We start from the raw sequence: 15,067 nt of genomic DNA, 5'->3' as shown, positions 1-15,067 counted from the left end.
TGAGAGCGGCAGCGTATCGGGTCGGCCTTGTCTCGCAAAGACGAGGAATGTGCGCTGTGTATACAAAAGAAAAGGGGGTGGTTGCGCAACGTCTTGTGCGATTCGGTTGTTCTTTCGTGCTTTCCTTTGTGCAGCATTTTTGTTTTCTTTCCGCGCGTGGGCAAAAATCGATATGCGAGGGCGACTTTTTTCTTTGAAGAGAAACCTCTCTCTTTCTCTTTTTACTCTTTTCTTGATTTTGTTTGCTGTCGGAAAAACCTTATATTTAAGCGCGCGCACGCGCGAAACGACGCCGACGTAGATGCGCTTCGAACGCCACCGGCAGCTATTTATACGAAGTGACAGTCAGTGACGCCGTGCAAGTGCAAACATGTAGGCGAATGTAATTGTTAAACTTATAATAAGGTTCCGCTTAGAAGACGCGGAAACACTTTTCCGTGTCTTGAAAGCGCAGCCGTATACTTTTTTTACAATTGCAACTCGGCCAAGGAGCGCCGCTCTGTAATTGTCGTGTTCGGTTGGAATGTGGAAATGTTCGGGTGAACCTCAGTGCAAGTTAATCGATGCTGCAGCTCACACATTACCAAACATTGTATTGTGCAGAGATAATGAGAAATTTAGCGGGAGGAACGGTGTCGTGTTACGTCTTATTTGGTGAAGTACAGCACACGTGTAAAGTGGTGGGAGTTGTGGGTTCGATCCCTGCTCTGCGGAGAGTTGTCATTGTCTATTTTCGTTCTCACTTACGTGATCATCATCATCACCATCACCACCACCATTATTATTATTATTATTATTATTATTATTATTATTATTATTATTATTATTATTATTATTATTATTATTATTCCACGTAAGCTGACCAGAGAGAATAGACCTTTTCATGTAACCGCCTGCCTCTGTGAACATTCGACCATTGGCAGGATACAACGTCTTTACAATGCTTACTTTTTGGAGCTCGATGTTTTTCACAGCTCCCAGTCGTTGTTCTGCTCCAAGCTTTGAACTGTACTTACATAGCCTTGTACACTGTTGATATTTTTTTTTCTGCCTGCGCATAGTTGTATATGTGCAATTTTGTAACGTTTTTTATCCCTGATATTTTATTATGAATGTTTCCTTTGTTTTTTTTTGTTTTTTTTTTTCGTGCGCCAGTACAAAGACCTTACGGTTGTTCCTGGGCACATTAAATAAACGTTTGATTGATTGATTGATTATTATTACGTTTCGTTTGAAGACAAAATTCCTTTTTAATGACGTACAGTAGCGGAGGGGCGCAACCACATAGAGATGCGCAAATCGTTGTCCCTCTTCGCATCCTTTCTCTCACGTTGCATTGTCGCCAGATAATCAACTGTAACTTCAGTTGACTCAAGTAATGCAATCAACTTTCCGTACACGACTTCTCTGGCTTCACTGTCATTTCGTATGGGCTTCTGACAAACGGGAAATCGAGCGCATCGCATTCCTCTGTCTCACCGTGTTTATTTATGTAGCTTGAAAGGATTGTATAAACCTCGTCACTCGGCCAGCTATAGCTTCGATCCTCGTTGAAATCTATCTGCATTCAACCTTCCCGTTGGGATGAAACAAGCGCGAGCCGCGGATACGAGGACGCGATCGTGCAATCAAGCTTGCTTCGATAAGAAGACCACTCGGCCCACTTTGAGCTTAAAGTGTGCTGCTCATACTCAAAGTATATATAGTCTGAAATATATTGCGGGCTGATTCAAGCACGCTGGAAAATGTCGCTGGCAGGCTTATCATGCTTGTAGTGTGCACGTTTTATTGTATAGAGCAGTTTCTTGTATAACATGTGGCGGCTCTGCTCAATACCGTTCATTAACTACCACTTTACTGAGCATGACTAGAACGAGCTTTCAGTTTAACGAACGTTCACGAAATTTCCATCCCCTGACTAACGATAAGCCCTCGTGTGTTTATACGCATCACTTGACTGAACTTTCTTCTATAGTTGATCATTTTTGTTGTCTGTGGGAGAACTGCAGTGCAGCGTAAATATAGTGCAGCGAGCCGACTACGCTCTAAGAAAAAGAAAAACAAAAGAGTGTGTGTGTTACCCTGTTCGGTGAGTGCTGACTTTGCCACGTGTATGACTCTCTTTAAAGAGACGTGTGAACTCTTTCTTGGCTGTGTGGGATCTGAGGCGTAATAATAGTAATATTTTTACTATTATTAATTTATTATTATTATTATATTATTATTATTATTATTATTATAATATTATTATTATTATTATTATTATTATTATTATTATTATTATTATTATTATTATTATTATTATTATTATTATTATTATTAAGTACAGCGACAACTCTTACAAGTCCCTCCCAGCTTGGCATTCGGGGTATATCCATCGGCCATAGCAGCAGCTTGCTCGTAATGATAGTCATAACGTCATCGTGCCGATGATGAAAGAAAAAGAAGAAGATCCTATCAGCCAGTATCGAGCCAAAAATAGACGTTTCGACCAGGCTGGATCGCGTAGAGAAAAATCGAAGAGCGAACACTGCCGCAGCAGCATTGCCTCATTAGGCAGCGGTTTCGGGATGCCTAGACCATAGCCGAGCTGAAAGAGGTTCGGCGACTCTGCAGCGGCAAGAAGTCAGCGGCGAACGGAAATAGGAGGATAGGAAAAAAAAAAAAAAAACGAGTAAAGGACGTCGCATACACTCCGAGGCAGATGGTTGTTGCGCAACTGAGGATGTCCATCTTCTGCCACCGACACTGCATGCATGAAGTATATGGCGAAGCGGGTCTAGCACCAAGTGCGCATAACCTGTTGTAGAAGCTCGGGAAAAAAAAAAGGGGGGGGGGGTGCAGCTATAGGAAGAAAGTGATCGCGATGGGATGCTATAGTTCGGACACCATTTCAAGGCGTGTGCGAAAGCGGCTGAAACTTGCCAATGCGTTTGCGGCTTGCTCCGGCAAAAGACGTATTAAATGAACGAAAGAAGGGAGATTGATTGATCAAATGCTGGCTTGTTTTATTAGACACAATCTAACGAAACCAAAAACCAACAGACAGTTAAGCCAAGGAGGGTATAGGAGACATTAATTGTAGTACTTTAAATGTAGTGTAGTAATTATGATGTAAATGTAAATAAATTAAAGTGGACGAAAAGGCATCTTGCCGCCGGGGGGGGGGGGGGGGGGGCGTACAGCGTTTCGGATAACGTCCGATGCTGTGTATTTTACGCACACGCACGCACACACACACACACACACACACACACCACACACACACACACACACACACACACACACACACACACACACACACACACACACACACACGTATATATGCCAGGACTTTGCTTGATTGAGCGCCCGTGTGTTCTGCCCTATAGTTTCGATCCTCATGGAAACTTTGTACTATAGCGGTAATGTATATAGGGAAATGTTGCACCGTGGATCGAAGCTACATCAAAGGGAATTGACCCGTGAGCAGTCACTTCCGCGACTAGCGTCGTACGGCCGTATCTGATTAACAGTGTAATTAGATGGAGGAAGGACGTTGGAGCTTGATTGGATAGTTTGTTTCGTTCCCCTCGCTTCTGGCATGCATTCCTCATGGATCGAATCCAGAGCCGCACTCTTTAAATCCGTGTAGCTGCGATACGCATGTATAGTTACACTACCGAGTGCGCGGCGAGTCTTTCTTTCTTTCTTTCTTTCTTTCTTTCTTTCTTTCTTTCTTTCTTTCTTTCTTTCTTTCTTTCTTTCTTTCTTTCTTTCTTTCTTTCTTTCTTTCTTTCTTTCTTTCTTCGTTTTTAATATTAAGGTGCAGTTATTTGTACCCGTTGGCGCCACCGTCGTGTGATTCTGATATCAACGGCGCATGCGCGGCACACGTGTGGAGGGTGAGAAGACCTACAGAGTCGCGCGGTGCGTTTGGCCGCGAAGACTACGAAGCTCTACGCAGTCAGCGACAGCCTGAGAATACAGTGAATATAATATCGCAGCTATAAACAGCGAGCTGTTACCTTCAAAGAAGCTTACGATTTACATTAGCGAGAGCAAGAATGCTTAATCTTCGAACGAACTTCAGAGGTGAAGGACAGGTTCACTGCGGTTTCGCGGGTGTAACTTGTGAGCAGTCATCGTAGAAGCGCGCAGCCGATAACCGCAAGCGTGCTTCACCGCACTACCTTGGCGCATGGTGTGAAGTCATCTCCCAGAACGGGGACAACCGAGCACGTGTTAGCAGAGCTGCAGTTGAGGCTAGTTGGCTGTGCATACATACGACCTTTTTTTTCTACAGCGCTGTTATTACACGAATGCGAAATTGGACACAGCAGCAGCGCTCCTGTTGTCTCCAAACTTGTGTGCCCCCCCCTCCCCCCCCCCCCTCAAAAAAAAAAAAATCACAGCATATCCACGGAGTGAATGATGATGAGTGGGCGAAGCTGCGGAGGTTCATCGGTAAACCGCGAATCTTCCGTGAATTCTGCCCAGTACATCATCACCGACGTGAGATCGGGCGCGTTTATACTAAAGGTTCGATGAGTTATGACGACTTGCAGCGCACTTTAATTTTACATGTACGCTGTGAATTTTCATTGTTTAGAAAACCATTGCTTAGAAAACATCTGGCGTCTTTCGTTAAGCAGCTGGCGTCTTTTCGTTTTGCTTTAGAAACATCTGGCGTTCTTTCGTTTTGCTTTTACAAAACATCTGGCGTCTTTCGTTGGTTTATTTCATCAATCAACGGCGTTTTGAACAAAATTTTTATTCTTTAATCACGCACAGGAGAAATCTCACCAGGCACTACCTTGGAGGTAAAGAATGGCTGCTAATGGGAATGAGAGACAGAAGAAGTCGGCTTTTAGCTAACGCTGCGAATTTTTTATTGTTCAACAACGCACAGGAAAAATCTCCCACCGGCACCACCTTGCAGGTCAAAGCGTAAGACTGGTTACATACTACGCTACGAGGGAACGAACGGGTGCCGCTATAAGGAGCTTCGCCCCTAAAAAAAAAGCAGAGTGGTAACAAAAGAAGCATGAGTGAACGTGGGTTGTTTTGTTACTCTGCGTTGCTGTGTGCAGCTGAGCGGCGTCCTCATGCGCGCGCAGGGGCATGCGGACGCGTGACACTTCTCGCAGCGTTCAATCAGTGCAATTCAATCGGCCGCGCTAAAATCACTTGTTCGACAGCACGCGGTTCTCCGATGAGGCGCGTGTTTCGACTTCGGCCCTTCTTCGCGTTACTGTTTCGCCGCTGAGCGACCTCGGATAAATAATCTCTCGTCCGCCCTTTTAAAATTTCAAGAATAAAGAAAACGCTAAAGTCATCGAGGTATGAGCTGCGGTGACCGCACGACGACGCTGCTAATATGCGAGCTTTGGATAGTGTCAGGGCGGCATCAAGGTCTCCTACGCTCGCTGTTGTTGTTGTCGCTTCGTCCCCTGTTTTCGTCCTTCGCTTTTAGATTGGAAATTCTATCGGCCACCACCACTACTCTCTTTTACCCGTGCCCCTCTTTTGATACGTGGGACAACATTGAGGAAACGCTATTAAAGTCAAGCCAAGGTCGGTCGGGGGGGGGGGGGGGGGGGGGGGGCGTGATCGAGTCTCCGACCGCGCGCTCGCAAGCTCGCGCCTGGCGCCACGTGGGAGCGGAAACTCTAGAGGGCCGGATAATTTCACCGAGCAGAGAGCCCGCCGCTTCGTCGTCCTGCACCCAGTGTGCTTCGTTTATTTTGCTTTCCTCGCCGGCTCGCGAAAAATGTATCCGGCGACGACTGCGCATGCGCTGTCAGTGCGCGCCTGGTGCACCCTCCCCCTTCCTCTTGGGCGCGTACTTCTTCTGGTGCACTGGTGGTGGGGTTGACTCCCGGTTCGAACCGGCGTCGGAGCCTCGCCTGCCCCCGTTTTTCTGTCCCGTGGCCTCTTTCTTCGACGTGTGCCAAATAGACACCCCAATTTTTGAGTGATTTTTCATCTTCTTCTCTATCTTCCTTTCTTACTTTCTCTCACTATTTTACGGTTTTATTTTGCCCATTTTGCTGTCTTGTCGTGACTATCTGCCCGTCCATGCTTCCACTACTCCGTCCAACCGTCTGTCCATCAGTACGTCCATCTGTCCACCAGTCCATGCATCCACCCATCCTTTTTCTCTATCCACCAGTCCAACACTCCGCCCATTTATTGATCCATCTCTCTATACCTGTCAGCAGAACGAGTGAGGAGTTTTGAGGGGTTACGATGAAAAAAAAAAAAGAAAAAGCTGAAGCGTTTATTTTAAAGATCTCTCGTTTGTTTTTCTCGAGATCCCGCCATTTTTAAAATCTTGCTCGTCGGCCAACGCAAAAACGAAATAAGAAAGAAAGAAATAGAGAGAAAGAAAGAAAGAAAGAAAGGAAGGAAGAAAAGCCTGGTAGTCCTGAAAACCGGGTCGCAGGAACGTGCTCCTTCGGAGAATCCGGAGTTCTGAAGTTCGTCTCTGTCTCTCGCTCTCTCCCTGGTTTATTTCTTGCCCTTTGTTTCGCAAAAAGAACGGTATTCTCGGCGTTTCGATGCTTGAAACTACTGGATTTAGAGAACCCAAAAAAAAAAAAGAAGACACGAACGCTAAGCAGGACAAATGTTTACGGGGTTCTCTTGGCACCCTTCCCGGTTTGTTGTTTTTGTAGGGAACGTGAGACGATAAACCACTTTTTAAAAAAAATTTCGTGTCGACGATTTGCTGACTTGAGAGTGACGAACCCAAGAAACGTTCCGCTCCGCACAATCGAATTACATCAAACTCCTGCAAATTAACTGTTCCTGGGTGCATTGACTATTTGGCAGAACGGCACGAAGGTTTGCGTTGCGATCCAAGATTTTATAGTAATGGGAATGATATTTAAACCATAAATTAAGAATAAAAATTCTGTTCTCCGCGAATTTTTTTCATGTTTACTGTTTCTTGTTGTCTGTCATACCCCCCCCCCCCTTTTTTTTTCATTTGCTTGTTTATTTATACGTCGGGATTCCAACCGAATTATTCTTTTCAAAGAAATAAACAAAAAGAAGCTTCCTTGTTTTAAATTTTTGTTTCGTTTTGAAGTACCTGATCTTTCGCCAGTTCCCAACTGTAGTTGTGCTCCAATAGATCAGAGGTTCTACTTCTATAATCTTCTATAAACTTCTATAAAACGGAGAAGACGGCCTTTATTTCGCTGTCGACCTCGAACTTTTATTATACCGTCTTTGGTGGGAAGCTGTCGGCAGCTCCATCCTTGGTTTATTTCGGTTTCGCGCTACCTGGTGGCGCTACGATCGTTGCCGCGGAGCAGACGACGCCGCCGCGAGGAAAAAAAAAAAAAAAAAAGCTTGCTCTGCTTGGGCAGCTGCCGCGGCAAAGCGGCGGCTCGCCCCTGATATCTCGGTGCACGGTGTTCAAAGAGGGCTTGCCGACCGCGTGTGTGCGTGGAACTTCGTTATCCCTAAGAAAGCCGGTGAGTCTCGGTGACCCAAAGGATGTTGTTGTGTCTGCAGGGAAGCCTGCCGAAGCTCGCTAATGATATTCGATGTTTTTTTCTTCTTCTTTTTATTTTTTTCTGGATACACCGCGCCGTGCTGTTTAGGCGTGTGTGACCCAGGCCAACGCTGTATTTCGAGACGAATCGACTTTGAGAGGAGACGTGACGTTTTACGGGCGTAGCGGTGCACGTGTGTGTGCGCGTGTGCGTTTGTGTCTGGACTAGGCGTCGCGTGCCACTCATCACAGTTTGGCCCCTGTAGTGTGACGGAGCCTTGTTTTCCTTTGCGTGGTCGTATTGCTGGTGCGTTCTGGCTTTCTTTTGTGCGCGCTTCTGAACGTGTCCGGTGTCACGAAGCAGTCGTTTTATGCGAATTCGGCGGGAGAAATAATCTTGCACCACAATCTGGAAAAACAAAAACTTATGAAACCATTAGAGATTCTCTCTATCTCTCTCTTTCTTTTTTGATTCTAGTGGTCTTGTAGAAATACTTGCTTATAAACTGCGGCGTTCTGTACCATTTGGGCCAGTTTTGCGAGAACTGCACTATAGTTGTCGATATGAGCGTCATTGTAAACGTATAAACTAAACACGCACAAGAAATTGTCCCGAAGTCACTATTTCATGACGCAATAATTGCTTAGACCGCCATATTTTCGGGCTCGTCAGCGCGTTGGTTTATGAAGCGCATGGTTATGTCGAACAGTGTTTTGAGGTTTTCAAATCGGTGAGATTCCCCCGCGCTTGGCGGCTCTCCGCGCCGCGCCTACACACAACTGAACGTTTCTGACGGCGCGCGCTGCGATCTCCTTTCTCGTTGCAATAACAGCTGGCCTCGCGCCAGCTGTGTTTGCGGAGTGCGCCGATCTTGAAAGCCGCGTGCTTCTTCGTGGAGTAGGAATAGACAAAAATACAAAAAAAAGGGGGGGGGGTCTGCACCTGTCGATGAACATCGCGAACATTGTGAGCTAAAAGGAGGGCGACGTAGTCGCTTTCCGCAGCCACGATACCTTTACGTCGTGTATTCGGAGAGTGCTGGGGCTGTAAGTCGTATTTGCTTGTTTTTGCGTGTTTGTATTTATAGCGCTGTGTTTTGGGTGCTTGCTGAATTGTTGTCGTGGATAATTTGTGCCGCGATCCGAGACGGCGCGTGCGCACGGCACCGTTTCGATCACCACCTGTACGCGCGAGATGTCGTGGGATTCCTTTGCTGTTATAGCGCCAACTCGTTATCCGTTCTCGTACTTCTGTAGCGATAACTACGTTCGTTTACGCGAAGTAGACGATACTGACAGGACGCGAACGAACGGCCAATACCTGGCTTTTGTTTCCGTTCTTTGCGAAAAGGAATCTTTATTCACCCTTGCATTGCTGATCGTCTTTCAGGTGTCCGCAGTTCACGCTGCAAATTTTTAAAGTGGGTCATATCAGTTCTCCGGAAGCAAGCAAGCTGGCGGAAAGTTCATGAAATGGGGGAAAAAAATGTAATCCACGGGATTCTTGCTCGAAGCTATTCTTCGCTTACAGTGTGGTCAGCGTTATGACATCATTTTCCATTGCTTCTTTGACGTATTTATTTCCCCGAATAAACAACCACGTGCCATGCCCGCTACTTTGCAGCCCCGCCTCCCGCGGAAAGAAGCGCAACGAACGAGGCCTACTTATTCTGGGCGTATGCATAACATGCGGCGGAGCCGTGAAGGTGGCGGCGGTGGTAGCACTTGCGTTTACGTAATTGCCGTGGACAGCGCAGTGCGCACATGGCAGTACGCGATAAGGGGCTGGACATCAGACCTCCGTCGACGGCGGCGGCGGCCTACAAAGCCCGTCGTCACTCGGTGGAGGGGGGCGGGGGCGAACACGCTGCTTCTCCTGGCGGCGATCGCCGGAGTCAACACGCGGCGGCCTGGTTTCGCGTCGAAGGAAAGGGGTGTTGCTCTGCGCAGCTAGCCGTCCGCGATGCGAGGAGGAATGAGTCGGAATGTTTGAGGGATGCGGCTCGGGGGATGCTGTCTCCGCGCGCGCTCACTTAGAGGAGGAGGGGGAATGGGATGATCGGCCGGACAAAGGCGCGAGGGGTTTTTGGGGAAGCGAAGGGAGAGCGTAGTCTCCGGCGGCGGCGCTCGGCGCGTCGGGCTAGGCCTGGCGTTGCTGCGAGTAGCGGCGGCTGCTCCGGCTGCTGCTGCTGCTTTCGGGGTTCCTTCCTTATAGCGGCTTCTAGAAGCTCCCACCATGAAGCGGGGTTCGAGCGAACAGAAGATCGCCAAGCGACCCACGTCCATTGTCGGCGGCGGGGGTTCGTTGTCTTCTCGAGGTGTGTATGTGTGTGTGTGTGTGTCTGTGTGGCATTGGTGACGGCTGTGCGCCGTTTCGCTCGAGATTGGTGAGCTGAGCTCTCGTCACCCTGTGTCACCAACGGAAGCGAGCGGGCGGAAGCGATTATAGCGGCCTTTATTTATAATACCGTCGCTGTGTTCCCCCTTTTCCTCAGCTGCTGAAGGATCAGTGTGTGACGGAGGGCCCTATCTGCTTACGTATGGATACACACCGTGGGTCGCGTGGCAACCAACCCCGCGGCCGTGAAAAGGCGTGATAAGCAATGAGGATTTTTATTCGCTAAGCTATGCACACACCAACAACAGCAAGGTCTAAAAGTGATACTCACAAAAATTATGGTTAAAGTAAGAAAATGTTCGGTGCAGCTCACTTCATATGTTGAAGTCAGGTGCACTGTGCTAGTATATTGCGTAGCACAGGCTAGGCATATCCTGCAGCTAGAGTACGTACAATTGGTTTCTGTGAAAGTGCACAGCAGTAGTGGAAACAATACTGCAAGTCGGCCTAGTCTGCAAAATATTCATGTTAACAATGTTTTCGCCCTGCAAATAGTGCGTTTCATGGACAAGTTTCTCGACTGCAGGGCGTCGGGTGCCCGCTAGCTGTGACGCAGCCTTCAGGCAGTAGGCTAATGAAAAAGCTTAAACACGAAAAAGAACCATTCTCAGGAAATGATAGACAGACTGATTCTTGCTTTAAGGTAGGATCCTTTATCTGCACAGGCTATCTCGCAGAATAAAAAAATGGTAGCTGGAAGTTACGTTTTAAGGTGGTGTTTTTGGACAAGATCGGAGGTGTGTGTTCTTTGGCAAAACAGAAATTTGGAAAACAGAAAAGTGTGCAGGAAGATTGTAACGTTAAACATAAGCACCAGTTTGTTAAATGTGTAAAGAATGTAGTGTACAATCTTCCTATGATGCGTGGCCATATGTACGTGGGGCAGCCCTGCAGATGTATAAACAGGAGGCTAAGAGAACATGTGTCTAGTCTGCAAGGTCACCCTAGCGCACATTTAGCTCTGCATTGCAATGAGTGCGCATGCACACCATGTTTTAGTAGCACCACCATTGAATTCAGACATCATAATCAAACTTTGAGATAGTGGAAGCTTTCTGCATTGAGAAGCGAAAAGAAGTGCTTTAGCCACCCTTCTGTTGCATTGCTCGGGAAAGAAATTTCGCTCCCGTCATCGTTAGATTAAGGCACGTGATCACAAGCTGTGCTATGTACACTGTTGATGAGCTATTTTGTCTAGATCACGCAGATCGGATGGTTGTTAAGTGAATGTTCTCGGAAAAAATAAACCAGTTGTTAGATTGCGCTCGTCCTTGTGTTGCTCCTCGTTGTGCCAATGTTATTGTGCAAATTCGTTAAGATGAACAGTGGAAATTTTCTGCATGCATCGCATTGTGACCTACATTTGGCTGCATTGCATTTATGTAGTTCCCTTTGTGATGGCTCGGGGGTCTCAGTATTCCCAGTGCTGTAACAGTTTTTGAAATCTCTATACCGAGCTGGGATCCTTTTGTTTACAAATGTGTGAATAGCGTTTTTTTTACTGGTCAGCAACCTGACAGTGAAGGTACACTGGTGTTCACACTGCCTCCCTGTAGTTAACTTGGCATCATGAGGTGTGTTCTGAAGGCCGTGTGAATTTTTCAGATTGTGTCTGCTATTAGTCTGTAGTACCCGTATTGTAGGCAGCACTCTTAGAATGTAGGACACATCATGATTCAAGAAGAGATAGCAAGAGGGCAAGTATTCCCTTAGCCTTTACAATTCTCACATCTTAGAGCCTACCATTATTACATCTCATCCTTTTATTCAGTATTCAGAGAGCATCTTGCTGAGAACATTTGCTTACCTTTGCACCAACAGTTTCAGAAGGCACTTACCTGCATCCAGTAACCGGGGGCTGCTGTGTTTACACTATAGTGTACGGTAGTAATAATTAAAATAAGAGCTATTTATTACAGTCAGGGGTCAGCTTACATTTGAGGATGTGGTTTGAAGGGACAGTGCTTTGTGGCTCTGCATTTGCCAGGCACTGTCATTTGTGGAAAAACTGATGCAGCAATTTTGAGAAATATTTTTGCAGATTTTATCAAAACAGAGGAAGACGGGGGAATGTCTGTAGCAACAGAAATATGTGTGCACAAGGGAAAGAGGTTGCAAACGTTCAAGGCATTGCTCGAAAAAAGATGAGATACCTGTCGATGTCAACGAATCTAGTTCACTTAGTCGTGTGATTAACTGGATCTCAATGGAACAGGATGAAATTATGGCTGAGCTGATAGTGCAAGCATGCTAATTGCACAGCACCTCATATGCAAAGACTGAGGTGAAGGCAGTGTACTGTGGGAAGAGATCTGAGATGAAATAACTATTATTGAAGCATATCGTTGTGATAAAGGTCGGAAACCCTAATAAAATGGATGTTGTTTTGTACTCTAACGTCTCTTTTCATTCAGCGCACATCCAAGAAGAGCATTTTTTTTATAGCGTTGGTTTTGGTGTGTGCTTGTCACACTATTCCTTGATGCACTATGCAAACTGTTTGAAGCAGTATTTAGAATTTTGAGATGTAGTAGGTGCATTGTGTAGCTTCAAAGCTGTGATAGATGAATGAACAAATTGCAGTTTTGCGTTTGTGTGTTATGTATCTAAAAGTGTTTACTGTCCTTTCTTCTCTCGGTGTGTGCAGGCCCTGAGGCCAGTGGTGAGGAGCCTCGTCTTTCAGACACACAAAGCACCACTTCATTGTCACCTAAGGTGAGCTGTGGTTGCAGCATTCCTGTGAATTCTGAACTATCTCCGAGTCTGCTATCCTATTAATCATTGTAATGCACTTTGCTGCAACCTGCACCTGCACAAGTTCACATGTTATCAACCAAAAGCTCCCGTTTGTATGCCCACATTAGTTGTGATGCCTGTAAGTGGTGATTCTTTCTATACTCCATTTCATACGTCGGCAAGCAACGCTGCGAGAGCCATGCAGTACTCTCATATAAGACTCGTTCTGCACGTTTTGCAGTGTGGTTGTTTTTGATGTTCTATACTTTTTGATGGAAAACCTGTTCTATCTACTAAGGGCAATCTATCAATCTAAGGTTACATGTAATAAAATTTTTTTGTTCATCCAGCATACAGTGTATGCAATGCAAATGTGTAATATACATATTTTTATACTTTGGAGCATGACAGCTAATATTATGTTTTCTGATGTGTACTTATATCTTTTGTACGTTACTCATAATTTTTTTAGTTTTGAATCTGACAAGTCTAAGCATTCGAAGCCTTGCCTGTCATGTATAACGTATGAAATGTGTTTCAACACCATGGTAGCTTGATATTGACTGACGTTTTAAAATTTACTCTGGACTGTACAAGCCTTTGATGCTGTAAAGTTCAGTTGACTAAAATTAACCCTGCTTTCTGCATGCAATGCAGATTTATTTCACATTTATTATATCATCCTTTTGAAAATGGATCTCATTGGTTTACAGTACCACGAGGGAGCTGTTGCAGCGGGCACACAATACTGACCACACCTATACAAAAAAAAAAATGCGGACTCTGGTTTGGGTCATGTAAAACCGAAATGCTACATTCAGCTTCACCAGATACTGTTCTGCTGAAAGTTCCTGCATCAACTAACAATAACGTACGCCCGTAATTAGTATATTTCAGGATGCGTCTTTGTAACAGTACATGTTTTTCTGCGTTGGCAATCTCTGCTTACAGCAGTCTAATTGTGACTTCTCTAAGGGGGATGTCATGGCTGGCGACTCTACGCAGATGTCTGCGAAACTTGCCAAGAGGGAGTCTTACAAGGTAAATGATCTCTCTAAGGCTCGTGTGTTGGTCTCATTAAAATCGCGCGTTCTCTTTTGCTTTATGGAAGCATGTAATACTTTCTCAGCATTATGTACTATATCTTTCTACATTCCTCACTGCTCTGCATTCGCTTGCCAAAGATGTGCAGAACTGTTTTGTATACAACACGAAACCCTTCCGGTTGGACTTGTACTGCATGTCCTAAAAATATCTATAAACTGTTTTTACCAGCACAAGTTGTGAGCTTAACAACCGGCCGTGCACTAAGTACTGTTATGTCAACACATAGCAGTCTCACTTTTTTCATTATTATTCTTTTTTTTTACACTTTTACATTTTTCAAGTGGCTGTATTGATGCGTTATAAGTATGCCAGACATGAGTAGTTGATGTTTTCATATATAACAATCCGGTAGATAGGTAGATCTCGCATGGAGGTGCTATGCTGTAAACTTGGCAACTCTCACTGAAAAACTGAAAAGTGTAAATCTCTTCTGCGGCAGGAAGCATTTAATTATTCCAAACATGCAGGAAATATAGTGGTACTAAATTTCCAATGGGCAAGCTTAATTGCTATCTGAAAAAGTAAAAAGAAAGGCAAGATCGCTGTAGCAAACGAGTGGTTTTTCCTTTATGTCCAAAGAAATGAAATTATTTAATCAATGTTGTTACTACGGTAGAACATGACCGTAATGAAGTGAAATTTGATGCATGAAATAATAATAATTGCTGAGGTTTATGTGCCAAAACCACAATATGATTATGAGGCATGCGGTATTGGGGGACTCTGGATTAACTTCGACTACTTGGGGTTCTTTGGCGTGCTCCTAAATCTAAGCACATGGGTCTTCTTTGCATTTCGCCCCTGTCGAAATGCGGCTGCCATGGTTGGGAATTGAATCTGTTTCCTTGAGCTTAGGAGCATGACACCTTGCACGCTAAACTACTACACCGGGTCGTTTGATGCGTAAAAACCTTCATTGTATTCAATATTTGCCATAAGCATAATTTTGTTATGTGCTAGCATTGCTGTAGAAAACTTGTATATTTCATTGGCCATCACTGGCCCTTGTGCCATAAAACACCATATAGCATCATCATGAGAGCTTCAGATTCACTTATGTCAAATAAATTGTTATACAGGGCGATTCTTCTAGAACTGACCTATTTCGTTGGGCTGTAGTTTCGTTACAAATGATGCGATTTTAATGTGGCTTGCAGCAAAAGATTCAGGAAGGATGAAAATTTAATGACCCGTCCCGTTTCTTGATGTGCAATGCAGAAAAAAAAATAATTAAGAAAAAATTACACCATCTCCCACTAAAGGGAACCATGAGGGGATACAAAGCAGCATGGAGGGTGCACACCATGTTTCCGTTTAAGTTCACTCGACATTTCCATTAG

The 15,067-nt window shown here is 45.2% G+C and overlaps 1 protein-coding gene across 10 annotated transcripts in view; it reads left to right on the top strand.

Annotated features, from left to right (window-relative positions):
* Nucleotides 1–15,067, top strand: part of LOC119383578 (oxysterol-binding protein-related protein 8) — a 117,813-nt gene that overhangs the window by 47,851 nt on the left and 54,895 nt on the right. For 2 of the 10 annotated variants that reach the window (XM_037651818.2, XM_037651815.2), the window contains 2 exons: nucleotides 12,532–12,599; nucleotides 13,596–13,661. In XM_037651818.2, the coding sequence (XP_037507746.1) occupies nucleotides 12,532–12,599; nucleotides 13,596–13,661 (134 nt within the window). Of the gene's footprint in view, nucleotides 1–8,472; nucleotides 8,534–9,707; nucleotides 9,805–12,531; nucleotides 12,600–13,571; nucleotides 13,662–15,067 lie in introns of those variants that run through there. The other 8 variants (XM_049412580.1, XM_037651814.2, XM_037651817.2 and 5 more) reach the window with 6 other exon arrangements.

The sequence above is a fragment of the Rhipicephalus sanguineus genome, chromosome 2, assembly GCF_013339695.2.
Source record: "Rhipicephalus sanguineus isolate Rsan-2018 chromosome 2, BIME_Rsan_1.4, whole genome shotgun sequence".
NCBI classification, from domain to species: Eukaryota; Metazoa; Arthropoda; class Arachnida; order Ixodida; family Ixodidae; genus Rhipicephalus; species Rhipicephalus sanguineus.
This window is presented reverse-complemented; position numbering and strand designations above follow the sequence as displayed.